General features: G+C 52.9%; 2 protein-coding genes and 1 long non-coding RNA gene across 6 annotated transcripts in view; 1 reads left to right on the forward strand and 2 right to left on the reverse strand.

Moving 5' to 3' along the window:
- Positions 1-5,179: 5,179 nt before the first annotated feature.
- Positions 5,180-9,998, reverse strand: Cabp2 (calcium binding protein 2). 4 transcript variants are annotated; one of them, XM_020152575.2, is made up of 7 exons: positions 8,954-9,010; positions 8,329-8,493; positions 7,793-7,823; positions 6,735-6,869; positions 6,127-6,236; positions 5,892-6,039; positions 5,180-5,369 (listed from the first exon to the last, which is right to left on the reverse strand). In XM_020152575.2, exons 1-7 carry the CDS (start codon positions 9,008-9,010, stop codon positions 5,344-5,346), a joined length of 672 nt encoding a protein of 223 aa, XP_020008164.1. In that variant the 3' UTR covers positions 5,180-5,343. The 4 variants fall into 4 exon arrangements, with proteins under 4 accessions (XP_020008164.1, XP_020008165.1, XP_073925743.1 ...); XM_020152576.2 differs by lacking the exons at positions 8,329-8,493; positions 8,954-9,010 and adding an exon at positions 9,792-9,998; XM_074069642.1 differs by lacking the exons at positions 8,329-8,493; positions 8,954-9,010 and adding an exon at positions 9,792-9,998 and having other exon boundaries at positions 6,729-6,869.
- Positions 9,999-12,185: 2,187 nt separating this feature from the next.
- LOC141414868 (uncharacterized) overlaps positions 12,186-20,851 on the reverse strand; it is a 57,106-nt gene continuing 48,440 nt past the window's right edge. The window contains exon 8 of the long non-coding RNA XR_012439813.1: positions 12,186-13,351. This is a non-coding gene — a long non-coding RNA (uncharacterized lncRNA). The remainder of the gene's footprint in view (positions 13,352-20,851) is intronic.
- Positions 16,230-19,721, forward strand: LOC109676038 (glutathione S-transferase P). Its single transcript, XM_074052763.1, is given in 7 exon segments — positions 16,230-16,243; positions 16,287-16,390; positions 16,782-16,888; positions 16,985-17,090; positions 17,993-18,096; positions 18,193-18,300; positions 18,484-19,721. Coding segments are annotated over 7 exon segments (693 nt in total). The 3' UTR covers positions 18,634-19,721.

The following is a 20,851-nucleotide window of genomic DNA, read 5'->3' on the forward strand; positions in this document are numbered from 1 at the left end:
TGGGCGGTAGAGATCACAACTTGTAAGGGAGGAAGGTGTCACCATATCAGCATTTGCCTAATGTCAGATCCTGAAACTCCCTCATGGACCTCACCATCTAGTTAATATTTCCTTTAAATCAACTTGGTTGTTTTGTTTTCATTTTTGGTAGTACTGTACTCAGAACCTTGCATTCGCTAGACAGGTGCTCTGCTACTTGATCCATGCCTGCAAGCCCTTCCTTGCTTTAGCTTATTCCTCCCTGGGACTGCGATCCTCCTACCCACAGCCTCCCAAGTAGCTGGGATGACAACCATGTGCCACCATGCTGGGCTTATTGATTGAGAAGGTATTGCTAACTTTTTGCTGGGTCTGATCTCCAACCTTGGTTCTCCTGATCTCTGCCTCCCAAGTAGCTGGCAGCTGTGAAACACCATGCTTGGGTTTCATCTCACTTTTAAAATATTTCAGGTAGTTGGGCAGCAGTGGCTGACGCCTGTAATCCTAGCTACTCAGGAGGCAGAGATCAGGAGGATTGGGGTTTGAAGCCAGCCTGGGCAAATAGTTTTTGAGACTGTATCTCAAAAATACCCAGCACAAAAAAGGGCTGGTGGAGTAGCTCAAGTGGTAGAATGCCTTCCTAGCAAGTGTGAAAGCTCTGCGTTCAAACCCTAATACCATCAAGGAAAAAAAGACTGGGTGACTTCAACCACACACACAAAAATATTTTTCCCCAGTTCTGGGGGCTGGAAGTCTGAGGTCAAGGTTTCAGCCGGTTGATTTCTGGTGGGGGCCTGTTCCTGTTCTCAGATGGCCTTTCAATGTTGCAGGGAGAAAGCAGGTGCTATCTGGTGTGTCTCCATTTAAGGACATTCCTAACACATAAGTGTCCCACCCTGAGATCTTATTTAATCCTGATAACTTCCTCAGAGGCCCATCTCCAAATATAGCCACACTGGAGATCAAGGCTTCAGTATACAAATTTGGAAGGATACAAACATTCATGTTTGGAAGACAGAGTATGCTTGGGAGGTGACAGTGGGGCTGAACTTTGTTCTAAAGCAAAAAGGTTTTAGCTGTCCCTTCTCCTTGGAGAGTGGGCAATGGCACAGGAGCACTGAGTTCCTTGAGGGAGGTAAGAGTTGACAACTGTGGTCTACCCCAAGTAGAGAACCCTGCTCCCCTAGGAGGAAGATGGTGCAGTGTTGCAGGGGATACCCTCTCCTTTCAGCCCCTGGGCCTGGAGCTCATCTGTATTTTTGGTGCCTTTCAACCTAATAACCTCAAAATCAGAAGTTGAAATTGAGGCCCACAGGTTCAATTCAGCTACAGGCAAGTTTGTTGGCCATGTTCAGTGATTTCAGACATTTTAGCAGGGGCTAACATTGTATTTTTGTACAATCCTTTCCACTTCACTGTGTGTTTGGAATTTTTTAACAGTAAAATGTTGAATATGAATGAACAAGGCGATCCCACTGCACACTGGTTAGAATGGCTAAAATTCAAAAACTGACCACAGGGCTGATGGAGTGGCTCAAGCAGTAAGAGCGCCTGCCTAGCAAGTGGGAGGCCCCGAATTCAAGCCCCAGTACTGAAAAAAAAAAAAAAAAAGAGGAAAGGTTTATTTCATATCATGGTCTTCAGCTCATGGTTGCTTGCCCCTGTTGCTTTGGGCCAGTGGTAAATCACATGACACAGGAGTGTTTACCTCAGTAAACAGGTCTGAGGAGTGAAAACAAAGAGGAAGAAGAGGGGCCAGGCTTCTGATATTCCTCCAAGGGCACACCCCCAATAACCTAACTTTAGGGGAGCCCATCTCCTAAAGTTTCTACCATTCACAATAGCACTAGGGGCTAGAGACCAAGCCTTCAACACATGGATTTTTGAGGTTCATTCAACATCCAATCTATAGAGCTGGGTATGGGGGTACATACCTGTAATCCCAGCATTTGGGAAGCTGAGGATTTTGAGTTCGAGACCAGTTTGGGCTACACCCAAACCCTATCTAAAAAAAGGGCCCCAACTACAGCTACCCTTCATAGGTGAATAGGTAAATGAGCTGTATGACATATTATTCAGCAATGAAATCACCTATCTAGCAATACAGTGAGCTAGATAAATCTCAAATGCATATTGCTAAGTGAAAGAAGGCAGTATGAAAAAGCCACATCCTATATGGTTCCAATTGAACAAGATCCTGGAAAATGTCCAGAAGGTTAACAGATTACTGGTTGCAGGGTGCAGGCAGGTGTAGATTGAATAGGTGAAGCATTTGGTATGTTTTCAGGGGAGTGAAACTCTCCCATATGATACAGTAATGGTGAATAGAAGACATTAAGTATTTGTCAGTGTATGTAAATTTCAATGTATGCAAATTAAAAAAAATTAGGGGTCAGTGGATTCCAGGATGGAGCACAGAGAATGGCTAAAGAATGTCCTATCACAGGTGTGTGAGAGAACCTCAGTGCAGGGGTGGAGATAGGAGCTGACCTGGCAGCGTGTGGACCCTGTGAGGCTGAAGGCAAAAGAAATTGCACCTAAACCCTGGGTCTACATGAGAAAGGTGTTTCCCCGGAGTATGGGATGGCAATTCTTTCTTCTCTCTCTCTCTCTCTCTCTTTTTGCGCAGTACTGGGGTTTGAACTTAGGGCCTTGTGCTATTGCTATTATTTCTTTACTTTTGGAGCCTTTCAGATCCTGTCTGCTAGATGTCATAGACTATATTATGGCTTATCATGAACTGTAGTCACCCCAGCATGCTGCAGAGCACGCAAACTTCTTCCTTCTGTCTACCTTTGTTTTGGTAGTTATGATGCGACTGACCTCTATCCCTTCTTCCCTGCCGGATATCTATCTTCTTATTTATCCGTTGACCCATCTGACTGGTATCTATGTATCTATCTCCTATTGGTTCTGTTCCTGTGGAGAATGCTAAGACATAGAGGGTGCTGTGCGTGGAATATACAGGATATTCTTTGTACTATCTTCACAATAATTCTGTAAGCCTAAAAGTAAAATAAGTGGGGACTGGGGGACGGCCTGACTGCCTAGCAAGCATGAGGCCCTTAGTTCAAATCTCAGTACCACTAATAAAATAAAATAAGAATGTAATATTCTGCCCAGGTGGTGGTTACGTGGATCCACATACATGTAAAAAACTCATTGAGCGGGGCACCGGACAAATAGTTGTCAAGACCCTATCTTGAAAAAACCCATCCCAAAAAAGGGCTGGTAGAGTGGCTCAAGGTGAAGGCCCTGAGTTCAAGCCCCAGTACAGCAAAACAACAACAACAAAAAAACCTCATTGAGCTGAACACTTTAAGAGTTACACACCTAGCAAATGCATGCTGTATTCAAAATACTTGTGGTAAATTTAATGTAAAACTGAATTCACAGAAACTCAGAAGATCTGGCAGCTTGGACCTAATAGTGGCAGAGCAGGGTAGCTGGGGAAGGGGCTCTGGGATTGCCATGGTCTTGGCCTGCCTGTTGTTCCTTGCCTGGACCTGACCCCTGCCTCAGCTGTGACCTGTTGGAATCTTCTGGACTAGAAGCTTTTTTAGGGTGGGTGGTACGTATGAGATTTGAGGGAGCAGTGGGCAGACACATTGCAGCTGATTAAGACCACCCAAGTCACCTCCACTATCCCAACCATAGAGCCCCTGAGCTGAGGGCTGGGAAGAAGTGAGAAGCTGATCCTGAGTGGGTTCTGATTTTCCGGGGTCTTGCCATCACTGCCCCCAGTCCCTGCAGAGACATCTTCTCAGGCAGCGATGCCATCTGTGCCAGCTGTCAGGCTCCCCAAGTAGCCGCTGGGTTGGGGCAACTCATCCCTGTCCCCAGGCTGCCAGCTTGGCAGGAGGGATAACCTAATTGAGGTTTAGGATTAATTGGACTCTGCCAGGCGGGTGGCACCCAGGCAACTGCAGCCAGTCTTTGCACCTCGTCATCTAGGGTTGAGCTGGGCAGTGTGCCTGCCCCTGCTTGCCTGCTGTCCCAGGGACCAGGAGGACTAGGGAACCCTTTTTACCAGGGATGGTTGGGGTTTGTGCTCTCACCCAGCAGGCAGTAGCAGCACAACACGTCTTTGCTGTAACTAGAAGAAGCTGAGACCTCTCCCAGGTCCACCTTGACCCTGAGGCACCCTCCCTGGGAGGCACTGAAGTTTCAGAGTCCCTGGGTCTGAGTTCGAGTCTCCTTCATCATAATTGTATGTAACTTCATGCCAGTTCCTCACCCTCCTTTAGTCTTCTGGTCCACGTAAAGTTAGCTGGGTCAACCTGGAGGCGATGGGAAGTCAGCCCAGCTCCTAAAGGACACAATGCAAGTCTCATTTTTGGAAGAACAATTGTCACTGTGTGGAGAGAGAGAGGCTAGTGGGGTGCGTGGCCTCCATGCTGTGGTTGAATGCTTGTGTCTCCAAAACTCCTGTTCAAACCCAGTCCTCAGTGGAACAGTGTTAGGAGCAGGGCCCTTTAGGAGGTGACTAGGCCACAAGGGCTCTGTCCTTATAAAAGGTCTGGAGTGGACAAGGTAGGTATTTTACCTTTTCTGCCCTTCCTCCATGTGGGGACATAGGGTTCACCTTCTGGGAGAAGAAGCGTTCCAGATGCCATGTTGGAAGAGATCAGTCTGTCACCAGACAGGGCCTGCCTGCCTCTTGAGATGAGGTTAGGGATTCAGTGCTGGGGGCTCCCAGAGTGGGGTGTTAGCCCCAAAGTGCCTCCTGAAGGGGGCAGCTGAGCCCTTTTGCCAACAAACTCACTCCTTGAAACTCAAGGGCAAATTCTGGAAGGTTGCTTTGCACAGTGCCCCTCCCAGGCTGCAGCAGGAATAAATAGAATCAAGGTTGGGCAAAGCCCTCGTCTGTCACGGAGCCTCCTCACCTTCCAGGGTGAGGCCTGCCATTACGGAACAGGCCAGAGTCGCTCTTGGGATAAGCAGAAGAACATAGAGACCAACAAACATCAGGGCTCTGAAAGCTGCTTAGGTTTTACTCCTCCAGGTAAAACCTGACGCTTGCTCTAGGTCGGGTAGAGGAACCAGAGTGGAAGAAGAGGGGATCCCCACTGCTCTGGAGCTCACAGTCCAGGGGTTTTTGGTCACAAAGGGCAAACCCAGGACTTTTCTCTTGAGGACCAAATACTGGGCTTCCAGGATAAGCAAGTGAGAGGCAAGCTCCATCTCTACAGCCTCAGGATGCTTTATTGTCAGAGAAGCAGGTGGGGTGTGGGTGAAGGCAGGAAAGGGCCCTGTGCTAGGCAGGGCTGGGGAGGAGGCAGAGCGTCCCAGCTGTACACCACGGGTTCAAGGAATGTTCAAGAAGGTGTGGTCCTCTCTGCTGCCTCCAGCTTCCACACCGGCTCAGCGAGACATCATTCGAACAAACTCTGCCACGAGAAAGCCAAGGTTTGGGGTCTGCCCTCCTGACCTCAGTAGGGGTGAGGCCTGGCCTCAGCCTGGGGGTGAGGTGCAGTGTGGTTGAGAAGAGGGCCTTTAAGGGCATCCCCTGGCCTCAGGGCCAGAACAGGGCCCTTCATCTTATGGACAAAACAATTCTTGTAATTTTCGCTTTGGCTACTTGGAAGCTCAGCAGCAACTTTGGGACCTACTTTGGGGAGTGCACTTCTACATAGTAATTTTCTTTAACTTACTATTAGTGAATCTTCATCTTTCCTTTATGGGGGAAAGAATCATGTTCCAAAACAGCTGTGCACATTCCTTTTGCTAAACACCTAAACTTTCTTGAGCACTGACTTCTCCTGCCTGTGCGGATTCCTCCTAGATTCTCCTGGTGTGTGATTAACTAGGAAAGCACAAGGGTCTGGCACACAGTGCTAGAGCTCCCTTTGTCTTTCATCGGTTAAGCACCTTCCAGGGCGTGGGAGGCTAAGTGTGGCGGCAGGTGGTACCTTCAAAGTCAACCAGGCCATCTCCGTTGAGGTCGATGTCCTGGAGGATCTCATCCACCTCGCGCTGGCTGAGGCGCTCCCCCAGCAGAGCCCTGAGGGCCGCCCTGAGCTCTCCCAAGCTGATGCAGCCGTCCCCGTTGGTGTCAAACTGTGGCAGGAGTCGCCTGATGAGCGGGCAGGTGCATCCACCCAGCCCCTCGCTCGCGGCGGCCCCGCCCACCCTCCACCCACGCACCTCCCGGAAGGCATCCCGCAGCTCCCGGACGCCAATCATGTCTGCGGTCTCTGCTAGCAGCTTGGGACCCATCAACTCTACAAAATCTTCGAAGTCCACCTTCCCGCCACCTGGTGGTCACATCTTGTAGGTTAGAGACCCCCAGCCTAGCACCCGGCCCTCTGCCCCTGTCCCCGGGCCCAGGGCTGTGCCGTTTGTATTTTGTGATGGAAATCCATCGGCCTCCAGCAGGGCACGATTTGGCCCAGGTGAAGGGAAAACGATTTTTAAAACGCCTTGGAACGCCCCTTGGTTTCCCGCCCCCCCCCCAAGAGTTGGGTTGGGTTCAAATCCTGACTTCAATTAACTTGCTGTGTGACCTTGGACAAGTCACTTTGCCCTTCCCAGCAAGACTCATTTGCCTTGCCTGTGAAAAGGGATCATGACCCCACCCTGCCTTTTCTAGTGGATGTGACATTCTCTAGAGGCAGAGATTTCACCCTGAGGACCACTAGGCCCTGGGCTCTGGGGACAACTTTTGTAGCCACCTCTGGGCCTAGCTGCCAGGGCTCCTGGTCCTGGCCAGGACATCTGGAGAGCTAGAGGATGGGGAGGTCTGAGGCACATACTGATTTGCTGTGAGATCTCGATGAGCTCCATCTCTGTGGGCATGTAACCCAGGGTCCTCATGCAGGAACCCAGCTCCCGGTAGCCGATGTAGCCATCCCGGTCTCGGTCAAACTCCTGGAAGGCGACCTGCAGCTCTGCCAGGCAGGGTGGGGTCAGTCCTTCCCTCACACAACCTGCATGCTGGCCTGGATCAGCCCATTCTCCCCTTGGTCCAATCATCCCTTCCTAAATATCAGTTCCTGTTTGCTGTCTCAGGGCTTTTGTACATGTTTCTTTCTTGCTCTCTTTTTTAAATGGTTCTTTCAGCAAATATTTAAGAATCATCTGCCACGTGCCAGACTCTGTTCTAGGTACTGGGAATTAAAAATGATGGAAGGAAGGAAGAAAGGGTGGGATGGAGAGAGGGAGGAAGGGAGGGAAGGAGGGAGGGAGGGAGGGAGGAAGGAAGGAAGGGTGGGATGGAGAGAGGGAGGAAGGGAGGGAGGAAGGGAGGGAGGGAGGGAGGAAGGGAGGAAGGAAGGAAGGAAGGAAGAGACTGATCCCTGACCTCATGGGTGTTGCATTCTGGAAGACTGTCCCCTCCTCTAGTTCTGTGTCACTCACTCAAGGAAGCTCCCCTCCACATTTGTTCCTACCAGCCCATTCACTTGTTTCTTGAAGAGCACTTGGCATCTTTGTACTTGTAGCTGAAGCATTAATGCCTGTCCCCAAAGGGCAACATGCACATATCTGTCTAGTTTGTCATGCTTCCCACTGCTCAGAACTGGGCCAGGTCCACAGTATGTACCCAGGAAGTATTGGCTGGATGGGCAGATATAAAACAGGCTCATAAAACAGGCTCTTGACCTGCCTGGTAAGTGACACCAAGGGACTGGCAACTGGAAGGTCTATCATTTCTCCCTGATCAGTCTTGTCCAATTTCTCAAACCCATCCCCAGTGGCCTTCTTGCTCCTTCTTCTGGAGCAAGAGACTGGAACTGAAAGGTCCCTCCCAATGCCCCCATTCCATGTCCCCACCCTAGGCCACTCAGAACTATTTCCTTCTCAGACCTTTTACCTTCGATCTCCTCAGGTCGCAGCTCCCGGTCCTGGGGGGCACAGAAAAGTGAAGAGGTCCCCTAGGTTCCCCAAGCCCCACCACAGCACAGGGCCTGGGCCTGACACCTCCCTGTGTCATGCTCACTGGCTGGAGATCTTGGGTGCCCCCTTTCCTGTCACCCAGTAGGGTTTCCTCTCCCTCCACCCCCTTCCCCGCAGGTAGCTCCTTTGGCCAGAGGTGAATCTGGGATCAGGAAAAGCCCCAGACATGACTGTGCTGGCCTCAGAGTCACTGTATATCCTTTTGTCCCTCTCTGAATGGACCTGCCACCTCTCTGGCCCATTCCCTGGTGGCTGTTTCTTGATCTTTTCTGGGTCTCTGCTTCCCCTCCCCCCACTTTCTTGGTGTGGCTCCCTGAGCTCTTATCTATGGTTCTCTGCCTGCTCTGTCCCACCTCTGGAGCTATGTGCCCTTGCTCTGATGTCCCCTCCTTCTCCCTTCTGTTCAGTGAGCAGCAAAGCGAAGGGACAGGGGAGGTAGGCGACCGTACATACAAGTTGGGTGGCTGCGATGCTGGGCCGTAGGAAGATGCAGGCCGGCCCCACCAGGCTGCCGAGCACCGAGTAGCCCTGGACACCCCCCTGCTCCTCAGGGCCAGGGTTGGGGCGGGGGCGGGGGCGGCAGCCCCCCAGAGTGGAGCCAGGCCACTGCCAGGCGTCCTGCGGCAGAGCCAGCCATGAGCTGGGGCAGTGGCCTGACTACCCTTCCCCAGCCCCTTTGCTAGCCACTTCTCTTTTGGGAACCAGCACAGGTCCTTCCCCAACAATTCAGTGGGGCAAACTTAGGCCCTGAAATGGCAAGGACTTGGGCAGGATCACTGAGGAGCCTGTGGCAGAGCAAGACCTGTGCTCCAGCACCACAGTGCCCTGGCCAAGACTGCTAGCACGAGTAGTGGCAACAGAGGGACGGGCAGCCTAAGAAGGGAGTCTCAGCAGTCTGTGTGCGCTAAGACCAGCAAGGGGCATCACGGGAGAAATGTCCTTTAGAACAGTGAGTCATGAATCCCTCCATCCCAGGGCCATTCCCTGTCTCTAAGCCAGCCCAGTCCATCCAGCATTCTGCCTACCTGCCTGACCCACAGGGTCACCCAGGCTCGGCTTCTCCCCTTAGTCCTCCTACCTTAGGCCCCTGGCGCCGGGGCCGCTTGGCACAGTTCCCCATGGCCCCCTGAACCATGCCAGGCTTGGAGTCCCGGGGCAGATGCTGCAGATCCTGCCAGCCCCCAGCTGCTCCCAGTGACAGCCTGGGAGTACTGCTGGGGATTTTCCTAGGGTTTTGTGGGCAAGATCAGGGGCGGGTGGGCAGGCGGGGGGCCCTGGGCCCGGGGCTTGGGTCCTAATCCTGGATTATCTCTGAGCATCTCTGGGAGGGGAGGGGGATCACTTGGAGCCAAGGCCCCCTGGAAGGCACAGCCTCCCCCTGCTTCCTCTTGAGGGTCTTCTAGGTACCCATCTCCCCTCACCCTTGCCCCTAGTCTCTCCCAATCAGGAGAGATTTCACATCTTCAGAAGCAGGCTTGGGTCCAGGAGGAGGGAGCACATCTGAGCCAGGGCCAGCTCACTCTCAAAGTGGCAGCAAAGTCCTGGGGAAAATGAACTCCACACACTCTCTGAAAGGGGGCCACCTTCACCAGGCCTGAAGTCCCTGGGCCCCCCTGCCAGCACCTTGGCTCCCCATCCGAGCACATCCCAGCATTTTCATCCTTGGCACCCCAAACCTGGATCAGCTCCAGCTCTTGTGTGAGGAGCTGGAGGGGCTGACTGGGTGCTGTGTGTGTCCTCAGTGAGGCGAGAGGTGGCAAACTATCTTCCTCTGACCTCTACTGATCGTCTGACTGACCCCTTCACCTATGTGTACTTGGTCTTGGTCCTGGGTGTGTCCTATAGGGTCTCAGCTGGGGTGTGGGGTCTTTGCTATGCTCTCATGGTCCCCTTAGTCAGGAACAGTCACTCCTTACCTGTCCATAGGCTGCTTGCACCTGGGCCTCCAGCTCTTGGAGGAGCGCCCGCCTGCGGGCTGCTGGGCTGGCTGGGGGCTGGCTGGGCCCTGGGGTGCCTGTAGAGGGGCTGGGGTCCCCCGAAGGGATGCTGCCATCTGCTGGGCCCTGGGGCAGGGCCATGGACACGGGGGGCTCAACACCTTCTTCTGGTCCTTCTGTGTCCCCTCATCCTGTGGGCAGGTGGTTCAGTGGGCAGTTACGGGTGTAGTCCCTCCCCCAGGACCCTTGCTCTGTGGGCTAGTGGAGTCTTCAGAGTCCCCTGCCTTCCCCCACCGCCCCTCCTATGACTCTGCCAGTCTGACACAATCCCATCTGACTTCCTCACCTTTCTCCCATGTTGCCATGCTCCAGCTCTCAAGTTCACAGCAGCTGTACCCTGGGCTCCACTCTGGAGCTCCTTGTGCTCTCTAGTGCCCTCCCTCTAGTTGTCATCTCTTTCTTTCCCACATTCTACCATCCCCTTCCCCATGTCTGACACATTCTCCATTCCCCCCAGCCACTGCCATCACCTCTATCTGTTCAGCAGTATTTCTGTGGGCCTCCTACCCACTTGCAGCTCTCTTTAGTGGCTCCCTCCCTCTGTTGTCTGAAGGCTCTTTGTGACTTTTGTCTGTCTGGCTATCCTTCATCTTTCTATTCCTGCTCCCCTGCCAAGAACAGTTCTAGGATTTTGGGAAGACAGGTCACTGCCTGCTCCTCCCCCTACCCAGAGCCCCATGGGTACATCTGTGCTGTGCTCCTCACCTCCCACCTCCTGCCAGAACTTCCACCTGATCTGATCTGCGACCTCTTGCTTCTCAAGGAAAAAGGACAGAAGTGGACCAGACAGCCTCCCACTGCCCCACGCCCCGACTTCCCATGCCCCCTCACCATGCCCCAGGCCACTCACCACCCAGCCGCCTGCTCTTCGACTCCTAGAATGAGGTCAGTTGTCCTGGCTGTCCCCACTTGGGCCCCTCATGATTTATTTACCTGCCCCCTGCACCAGCCTTTGTCCAAGGGAACCAGATCCCACCAGGTGTCTGCCATCTGAGCTGGTGGTTCTGCCATCATTCACATATTCCCTCAACATCTGAGGTTGGCTGGGACCCAACCTCAGCCCAGCAGCAGCAGCCACATGACAGACTCCCCCCGCCACCTCCTCTGAGGACCCTGCTGTCAGACACATCTAGCTCAGAAGGGCCACCAGGCAGTCCACGTGTGCTTGGCACTGACCCAGGAACAAGGAAGGCATCTGGAGGGAGGTGAGGGAAGGGGCTATATGCTAGCCTACCATGTTAACCCATGCCTGGCCCTGGGCCAGGGCTGAGTCCCCAGTAGGGATCAGCTATGGATTTGCAGTGTCTCAGTGCTGGAATTCACAGGTGATGTTGGGTGATGGATGTCAGGAGGGAGGGAGGGGCTAGTGGCCTCTGAAGAGGGAATGGGTGGCATGAGGTCAGAGAATATTCCAGAGGGGCTGGAATTTGTTGAGCACTTGCTCTAAGCCTTCTTGGGTGCTGGGGACCAGGACCTGCTCCTGAAACCTTCCACCTGATCAGAGCTTCACACTCAGCTTTACAGGATTTCAGTAGATGAGTGCAAGGAAGCTTGTGAAGAGGACCATGGGTGACTGGGTAGAGGAGAGGGTGGCTATGTGGGCAGAGGGAGCAGCCTTCACAAGCCCAGAGGTGGGCCCAAGATCTGGGGACAGGCCAAGGACTGAGAGGTAAGTGGATGCTAACCAGGTGGCCAAGGGTGAGAAGGGCTGTTTGTGATCACTCTCACTGACTCCACCTGTAGACTAGGAGCGCATTGGTCTCCCAGGCAGTGACATCCCTGAAAACATTCCCCTGAGACAAAATTCTGTTTTCTGCAAGGTTGTAGAAAGGGCCTGCAGGGCTTGATCTCCCCCTCTACCCACTCCAGAACTCTGTGTGGACCTGGGAAAAGTATTTACTTCATCTCTTTCGGTCTCAGTTTCTCTGTCTGAAAAATGGGAGTTGGCCTTGTATTTGCCTCTAACAAGGTGGGAAATGGTGAGAAAGATGTGTCCCAAAGTACAACCCAAGGCAGTTAGGGCTATAGCTGGTCAGAGAACAATGGGTAAGAGTTTTCAGTTATGAAGCAAAGGCTTGGACATGAAAGCCTGGCTTGGACATCTCTCCTGGTTTGTGTTCAATGAGCAGTGACATGGAGCACTCATTTTGGTAACCTAAATTTGCCCAGCATGACTTAGCCAAGCTGAGGTCATAGCTCTGGTGTCCTGGATAGGTGAGTTAGTAGACTGATGGGCAGACAGTTGGGTGATGGATGGATGAGTTTGGAAGAATGGTTGGCTGGGTGGAATGAGTTGTTGGATGGATGGGGGTGTGACCCAATGGACTGGACTTTGAATGGTTGGTGGATGATCAAATAGATGTTTGTATTCTCCTGTTTACTTATATCTGAGTATAGCTTGGATTACATGTGTCTAACCCTGCCCCCCCTTTTCTGCGGCACTGGGGCTTTGAACTCAGGGCCTCACACTTGTTAGGCATGTGATCTTACCACTTGAGTCACTCCACCAGCTCTGGATGATCAAATAGATGGGTGGAGGGATGAATGGATGGACAAATGTTTAGATGGGTGGATAGTTAAGTGGATGAAAGGGAGCTTGGATAGATGGATGGAAAAGTGGATAGATGGGTAGATGGGTGGACAGATGGTTAGATGGATGGACAAGTGGATGAGTAGTTGGCTGGGTAGAGGAGAATTTGGTTCGATGTATGGAAAAATGGATAGATGAATGGATGGACAGATGATTTGATGGACTAAATGCTTGGTAGATGGATGGTAGATGGTTAGTTGGATGAATGGGTGGACAGGTGAAAGATGGATGGATAAGCAGGTGAAGGATGACTGGATGGGTAAATGGGTAAGTGGACATTTTGACAAACTGGTGACTGAGTGTTTCATTGTTGGGTGGATGGACAGTTGGGTAGATAAACAGACAAATGGATGGAAGTGGATAGATGGCTGAGTGGATGAACTACAAGTAAAAGACCTGTATTTTTTTTTTTTTGCAGTACTGGGATTTGAACTCAGGGCTTTGTGCTTGGTAGGCAGGTGCTCTACTGGTTGGCCCACACCCCCAGCCTGAGGTCTTATAGTCTCTCTGAATTTTTAATATCTCTAGTGGTGTCCAGTCCAGTCCATTCATTGCCCGATCCTTACTAATCAATGCATGTTGGAAGACTGTCTGTCTGTCTCTCCATTCTCAACAATGACTCCTCTGATGGCAAAGATTGCCCTCCTTCTCCACTGCGTTCCCCAGAGCTCAGCACCGGTAACCACAATACGAAGAACCAGGTTGAGCTGTCACTTCATATCCGCTAGGAAAGCCAAACTAAAGACGACAGACAATAACAAGGGTCGGTGAGGCTGTGGAGAAACTGGACCTCCAGCGCTGAGGGTGGACTCTGATTGGTGTGCCCATTGTGAGAAAGAATCTAGCAGTTCCTCTGGCCATGTGACCCAGCAAGTCCACGAGGTATGCCCTAAAGGGAAATGAAAACATAAGTTCACACAAAAGCGTCTACATAAATGTTCCTAGAAGCATTATTTGTAACAGCCGAAGGGTGAAACAACCCAAATGTCCATTCACTGATGAACGAGCAGATACAAATCAAGTGGGGTGGTGTGGTGTATATCTGTAATCCCACAACTCCAGAGGCGGGGGGATCATGAGTTCCAGGCCAGCCTGGGCTACACAACAAGACCTGTCTTTAAAAAAAAAAAAGTGCTATATCCATACAATGGTATCTTGTTCAGCTATGAAAAAAAAAATGAAGCTCTGACTCATGCCACAAGATGGATGAACTTTAAAAAGTTATGCTAAGAAGCCAGGCACAAAAAGACAAATACATGTTCACATGACACATTCACAGTAGGCAAATCCAGGGAGACAGGAAGGAGATTAGCAGTTGCCAGGGGGTGAGAGGAGGAGGCAAGGAGTAACTGCTAATGGGTACGGGTTTGGTGGTGATGAGTGCACAACACGGAATACTAAAATCCACAGGATGTACATTGTATAAGGGTGAAAAATAAGGCTGTTTATATGTTTTTAAACTCTCCTAAAGCCAGGTGCTGATGGACACATGGACTGGGGGTTGGTGATGGGCAGAGAGAGCTGTTTAGTCCATTGACCTGGTATAGCTGTGCTTCTGGGACCCGGAGGAGGAGATTCTGGTTTGGCCATAGAGTCAGACCACCAGCTGGGCCTGTGGAGCCAGAGGACTGTGGGTAAAGGCAGCCATCTGGAACACCTCAGCAGAGTGAGCGTCAAGTCATCCCCATGTGACAGCCCATGCAGTCACAGCAGTCTGCTGATGCATTAGTCAGCTTTCCCTTACCACAACAGATAGCTGACATGAGTCAACTTTGAAAGAGGAAAGGTTTATTTTGGCTCACAATTTCAGAGGTTTCAGCCCATGGTCACCTGGCTCCGTTGCCTTTGGGGCTTGTGGTGAGCTAAGTGCATCATGCTGAGGAAACCGCTCTCCTCAGGGGAGAGGGAGAGAGAGAGAGAGAGGAGGCATGGGGAGAGGGGGAGAGGGGGGCAGAGGAAGAGGAAGGGAGAAGGCAGAGGAGAGGGAGGGAGAGGAAGGGAGAGGGAGAAAGGGAGAGAGAGGGTGGGGAAGAGAGGGAGAGAGAAGGAAGGTCCCCATATCTCCTTCCTAGGCATGCCCCAGTGACCTAACTTCCTCCCAACTAGGCTTTGCCTCTAAAGTTTCCTCCATCTCCCTCCCAGCCACCACCTGGTGACCAAGCCTTTGACACATGGGCACATGGGCTTTTGAGGGCCACTTATCCAAACCATAGCCCCTGTTCTCCAGGTCTCTGATGTGTCTACACAATGGGAGGGCACACGCGTTCCAGGTCAGAGTAGGTGAATGACCCTCTCAGCCTTGCTGTCCTGGCTGTGTAATGGGAACAAGACTTACACCCTCCCAGGGTTGTCCTGGAGATGAAATGAGATCATTTATCTGAAAGCTCTTTGTAAGCAGCTCCGTGCCGGGCAGATGTTCCTCCAGCTGTGAGTCAGAGCTGAGAGCCCAGTTCTGGCACTACCTCCTCCACCCCTCCCAGCCCCACGAAGCTGTGGGCTCAAGGGAGGCAAAGGAGTGGACAGTGCTCCCTAAGCCTGAGCCCTGGGCATCTGGTTCCCCCAAGCTCTGCACCAGAGAAGGATACCTCCTCTTTTTCCTTATGTCCCTGACAGGAAGTCCACTGAGAGGCCCCTGGCAAGGGGCAGCCAGGAGGAGAATTAGGCTGGGATGCAGGGGCCTGCAGGAAGGCAGGACTGGCACTGGCGCTCCAGACTGAGTGGCTTTCCATTCACCCGAGTCAGTATGAGAAGGTGTAGAACATGCAGAAAGAAAGAGTCACAGAAGATGAAAGTCACAAAAGACAGCGGAGAGAAACAGCCACAAGAGAGAACCTCAATGCAAAGAAACCACAGGCAGCAGCTCAGAACTCCACTCAACAAAGAACAACGGGTTCGCAGGAAAATCAAACGTGTAACAGGGAGTGGGCACTGGAAAGGCAAATACACGGCAGGAAGCTAATGAGGTGAGGTTTGTTGCCGATTATTCTGGGCTGATGAATCTAGGCAGAAAGGGGATGGATAGACAGCATTTCTTCACTGCTTTTCAATTGTCTGCAGTTCAACAATAATTTTATGTCAAAGAGACATTGTGAGTGACATTCTAGTTTCCTTCCACTACAAAGACCTCAAAGAGAAGAGAAGGAGGGTTAAAAGTGAGGTTCCTGGAGCAAGCCAGACCAGACTAGTTTAAATCCTGTTTACTAGCTGTGTGACCTTGGGCATATCACTTAATCTCTCTGTGTTTGGGTTTCCTTATCTGTAAGACAGGGTGAGAACAGTGCCGGTTTTGGGGCTGTAGTACATGGAAAGCCCTCAACAGTCTTCTTTGGCTCTTAAGGGTTTGCTGTTACTGTCACCAGGTAGACGGGGTGTGTAAAATGGTTATGTTTATTTGTTGCCATCACATTCATTCACAAAAGAAAGAGCTCAATAGAGCATCCACTGTGTGCTGGTGCTAGGGAGCTAGCCATGTGGGAGGTGTCAGTCACTCCTGGTTTCCTGCCGGACTAGGCGCTGTGTGTTTTGGGCCTGTTAAGACTGTGAGGTTATGCGCGGTTGCCTCTTGCAAAGCCAGTGGTGGGCAGGTAGGGCACACCCGCGGACATGGGCACCACACTTGTGCCTCTTTGCCCGGGTCTGCCACATCCAGCTTCATGATTTGGCATATTCCTGGGGTGGGTGGAGGTGTGAGGGGTTGGAGCAGAACAGTACATATAAGGGGCCTCTGGTCACCTCCCTTTCTCCTCTTTCTGCTGCTCTTCCACGCAATGCGAAACAATGAGTAGGCTCTGGACGGTGGTCCCGGGAGTCTGATCCCTACCCAGCCTACCTGCCCCTGGTCCCTGCGGCCTGAGTGCGGGTCCTTCGCTGTGCATCTGTCTGCCTCTCCTGGTGCCGCCCTACACCATCATCTACTTCCCTTCTCAAGGTGCGGTCCCCAGTTCTTTCAGGAGGACAAAGGGCACAAGCAGGACCCGTCTGGGCTGCTCGCGCAGAGCCCCAGTCTGGCCTCCAGTCGGAGGGGGCGGGGCGAGATGAGGAGGGGCGGGGCTCGCCTGCGGGGATCGGGCTCCAGGGATCTCAGGCGGTTGCTCTCTGTCGCTGTTCTCTTCCTGGGCATTGTGGGGCTGGGGGCCTCGTCCGTCTCCCCCTCCAAGGCATTACTGAGACCGTGACCTCTACTTCTCTCCACACTTCCCCTTTCTCCGCAGAAGCCTCCCAAACCGGGGTTTCAGTTCTGGCTGTATGTCCCCTCCCAACCCTCCTGACAGCTCACCAGGCTGCATTGTTCCCACACCCTGTCCTGTACTCCCACCCAGGGCGCTGTGAGGCCATTCGTAGGTTGCTGGCTGACCAGGGCCAGAGCTGGAAGGAGGAGGTAGTGACCTTGGAGACCTGGGGGCAGGGTCCACTCAAGTCCTCCTGTGTGAGTGACTGTGCCTTAGTGGGACCAGGGACTGGGCCTTAGGAGGCTGCAGCTGGTGGGGTGGGGGGTAGGCAGCCAGGCTCAGGCTCCTCACAGGGGTGTACTACTCTCCAACTGTATGGGCAGCTCCCCAAGTTCCAGAATGGAGACCTCACTCTGTGCCAGTCCAGTGCAATCCTGCGGCACCTGGGCCGTTTCCTCAGTGAGTCCTGAGCCTTGGTGATCCAGTCCTGAAAGGCCCCTGGCAGGTGCCTGGCAGGATGTCATGTCTGGTAGGGACGGGTAGACTGGATGCCCCAGAGGAAGGTACAGGACCTGGGCTCCAGAAGACAGAGTGCAGTGCTGGGCTGCACATGGCCCCAGGCAGGCGCTATGCAGTTCTAATGGATTTGCTGCACTCCATCCCTCAATGACGGTTCAGAGCAGACCACCTGCCCCCGTGTGTGAGGACGCAGCAGGCGCCAGGAGCTGCCCACTAGACCTCCCACCCCTTTGCTTTATGAACCTGGAGAATCCAGGTTTAAGATGGTAGGCCTGGGCCTTGTTTTCAGGATGGCAGGAGCATGGCTTAGGGAGAGGGCTGCTCCCTTTGCCCAGGTTAGGGAAGGACTGTCCAGAAGAGCTTAGGGTTTCAGGAGAGTGCGAGGACTGGGTGGGGGAGGGGGTGCGCAGAGGAACAGAGGGAGCAGTCCAGGCCTACCCCAACTTCTGAAGGATCCAGGGAGAGGGCAGAGGCCTCTGGCTGGGGCCTCCTATCTCTTCCTTCTTCTGGAGCTCCATGCTCTCCTGAAATGCATGTGGACACAGCCTTCACGCCATGTCTGTCTAGGCCCACACAAGTGGCTAGCCTTGGGACTAGGGAAGCACACATCAGGGTCCTGACCCTCCCTTGGGAGGACAGACCCAGAAGACAGGCATAGGCTTTGGCTGGATGTGATCCCGTGGGCCTGCAGACTCACCTGTGGAGATGGGAGCAGCTAAGGTGGGGAGAGAAAGCTCTCGAAAGCAAGGCACCAGCAAGGGGTCCTGCAGGCCCAGGCTGTGGCCTGTGGGCTTTGGAGGAGAGGATAGAACCTGAGTCCTGCTGCCTGGCTACTGACCCAGGGCTTTATGGCAAAGACCAGTGAGAGGCAGCACTACCGGACATGGTGAATGACAGGGTGGCAGACCTCATCAGCCGCCATGTTCATCTGTTTCACCATAACTGTGTGAGCATAACTGTGTGCAGGCTGCTGGTTGGGACCAGGGTGAACGGGCAGGGAAGTCACCTTGCTCAGTCTGACTGGGATCACTCCCGTTCCCAGGAGGAGGGCAAGGCCCAGTATTTACAGGAGCTTCCAGGGCACCTGAAGCTTTTTGAAACCCTTTTGGCCCAGAACCACAGGGACCAGGCCTTCGTTATGAGTGACCAGGTGAGCACTAGATCTGGTCCCTCCCCAGCCCACTGTAGGTACATTTTTCAGAAGGGCAAGCTGAGGCTCAGAGTGGGTCAGTTTACTAGAATAGACACAGAGTCAGGGAGCAGCCCATGTTCAGCTCTGGTGCCTCTGTACCTCCTGCCCCGGCTCAAGCTCCCTCTTTCTCATGCTCTGCAGATCTCCTTCACTGACTGCCACCTGCTGGACTTGCTGTTGAGCCTCCAGGTTCTGGTGCCTGACTACCTGGATGCCTTCCCTCTGCTTTCTGCCTATGCAGCACTCCTCAGTGCTTGGCCCAAGATCAAGGCCTTCCTGGCCTCTATGTGAACATCCCATCTCCACAGACTTCAAGATAGGAGCCCGCTTGGCTTACCTCTGGGAGAAGGGCTGCCCTTGGGAATCCGTAAAAACAATGAGAGGAAATCTGTGCTGTGGTCATCAGGGGCCAGCTGGTCATGGGGGAGCCTCTGCCCTTTCTCAGGCTGACTCTGGGAGCATGAGGGCAGAGCTTATATGTGGGCCATCCTGCAATAGCAAAGGGTGGGGAGTTGCCAAGAGCCAAAGAGGACTTAAAGGCTCCAGACCCTTAGGTCCACCCTGAAGACCTCCTGCAGGAGGGGGCTGATGCCCCAGGGGGGACGATTATAGCGAGTGTCCCCTATCCAAATAAAAGACAGCTGACAGTCATAAAACGTCGGACAGTTGCTGCCCTGTGTGGTGAATTCGTCCTGGGGCTCCTGGTCAAGATGGTGTTTGCAGACTTGTACCTGATGCACACAGGCGCATTACGGAGTGACACACACTCTTGGATGTTTTGTGTGTGTGTCCATTTTGCCTGTGTTAATGTGTTACCCGTGGTTACAGACACTTAGATACCTCCTGTCCATGTGGCAGGCGGTTAGCATGCCCCAGGGTGAAGAGCCAAGGGCAGGCCCTTCAGCTTCAGGAGGCCTCTGTCTATGCAAGTTGGGCTCTCCCCCACCATGAGGGTCCCCGCCTCCTGCCCAGCCCCAGCCCTGTCCCCTCTCTCCTGAATGCTATAGCTGCTTCCTGTCAGGGTCCCTGAGCCAGCCTGGCACTTCCTGCCTGGAGTCAGACACTTCCACCATCGTGGACAATGTCCGTCATCCCTAGTACAAATCTGCTGCCCTCAGGGTGAAGACCATCCCCTGCTGTCCCAGGCTTCCTGATATGAACGCGTGGTCTCTAGAACAATCTTCACCCCTCACTGTCACTGCTCTTCTCAACTCTCCGGATGGCCAAGTGCCACCCTCCCAGCCTCTGTCCCTGTGATGTCATTGGTCCAGCATGCTGCAGTGCACTTCCTTGTCTCTCCTGGTCCCTTGGGTCATCTGCCTCTCCACAGCTCCCCTTGGGGGACTGACCCGAACCACATCCTCCCCACCAGGTCAGAAACCAGGCAAGGTTCCTTTCTGTCTCCCCCTGGAGGTGACTGACTCACCTTCAGCCATGAGGTATGGGGGTACAAACACTAGTGTCTGCCTGCCAGAATAAGGACTTGGAGTAGATTCCTGGGACACTGGGGAGTCACAGCAGGCTTCCGAGCACGGAAGGTGGCATGAAAGGACTTCCAGAAATCTTACACTGTGAGCCACCCAACCCAACATCTTTTGGATAGGGAAACTGAGGCCCAGAAAGGGGAATGGACCTCCCAGGTCTGTGCACAAGTAGGTAGTTGGGCCAAGATAATGTTCGGGGTCTGAGTTTCCAGGGCAGGGGTGTCCTGAGGTGTCCAGCAGGGGCTCTGTGAAGAGGGCATTTATGTGCATTAATTTGGGGGCTGACTGGCAGTTTTGGCTCCTGGAGGAGGTTTGACCCCTCCTGGGTAGGAATACCACAAGAAGGGCCTATTTGTGAAGTACTCTGCTCAAAATCACACAGCTGGAAAGAGGTCATGCTAGGGCTTGAACCAAGGCTCTCTGGCTCTATTCAGAGCCGTGGATGAGGGCTCAATCTGCAATGGCTTAAAGTTTTCACACCCTGGTTCAGAGTGACTAAGGAAGTCTGGTCACTCTCCCTAACTACATGGGTGGGAACCCCAAGAGAAAGGCTGGGCTTCCAACTTAGGGGGGTGGGGATGGTTCTGATTTGAAGGCAGGAACATTTGGGGACTAGTGGATTGCATTTACTCCCTAGCTGGGGAGGTGGGACAATCGTTTGGTTATAAACCATAATGGCAGGCAAAAAGTTGCTGTTTGCCAGGTATAGTGCATGCCTGTAATCCCGGCACTGAGGAGGCCAGCCTGGTCTACAAAAAACCAACCCTTCCACTATAAAAAAAAAAACAAAAAAAACCAGCTGTGGGTTTCAGGAGCCCTGGACCAGCTGCTGTTCAGGATGGGTCAGAAGCACAGATTCAAGGATTTGCCCTTTTTTGGCAGTTCAGAACTGAGAGGCCTAGAGTACCAGCAGGGATGTTGGGAGGGGGAGTGACCCAGACCTTGGAGTAGAACTGAAGCTGCTTTCAGCAGAGGGATCAGGGCTCAGCATGGGGATCAGGGCTGAGCCTTCATGTCTCTCTCCT

This window comes from Castor canadensis, chromosome 1 (assembly GCF_047511655.1).
Source record: "Castor canadensis chromosome 1, mCasCan1.hap1v2, whole genome shotgun sequence".
In the NCBI taxonomy this organism is placed as follows: domain Eukaryota; kingdom Metazoa; phylum Chordata; class Mammalia; order Rodentia; family Castoridae; genus Castor; species Castor canadensis.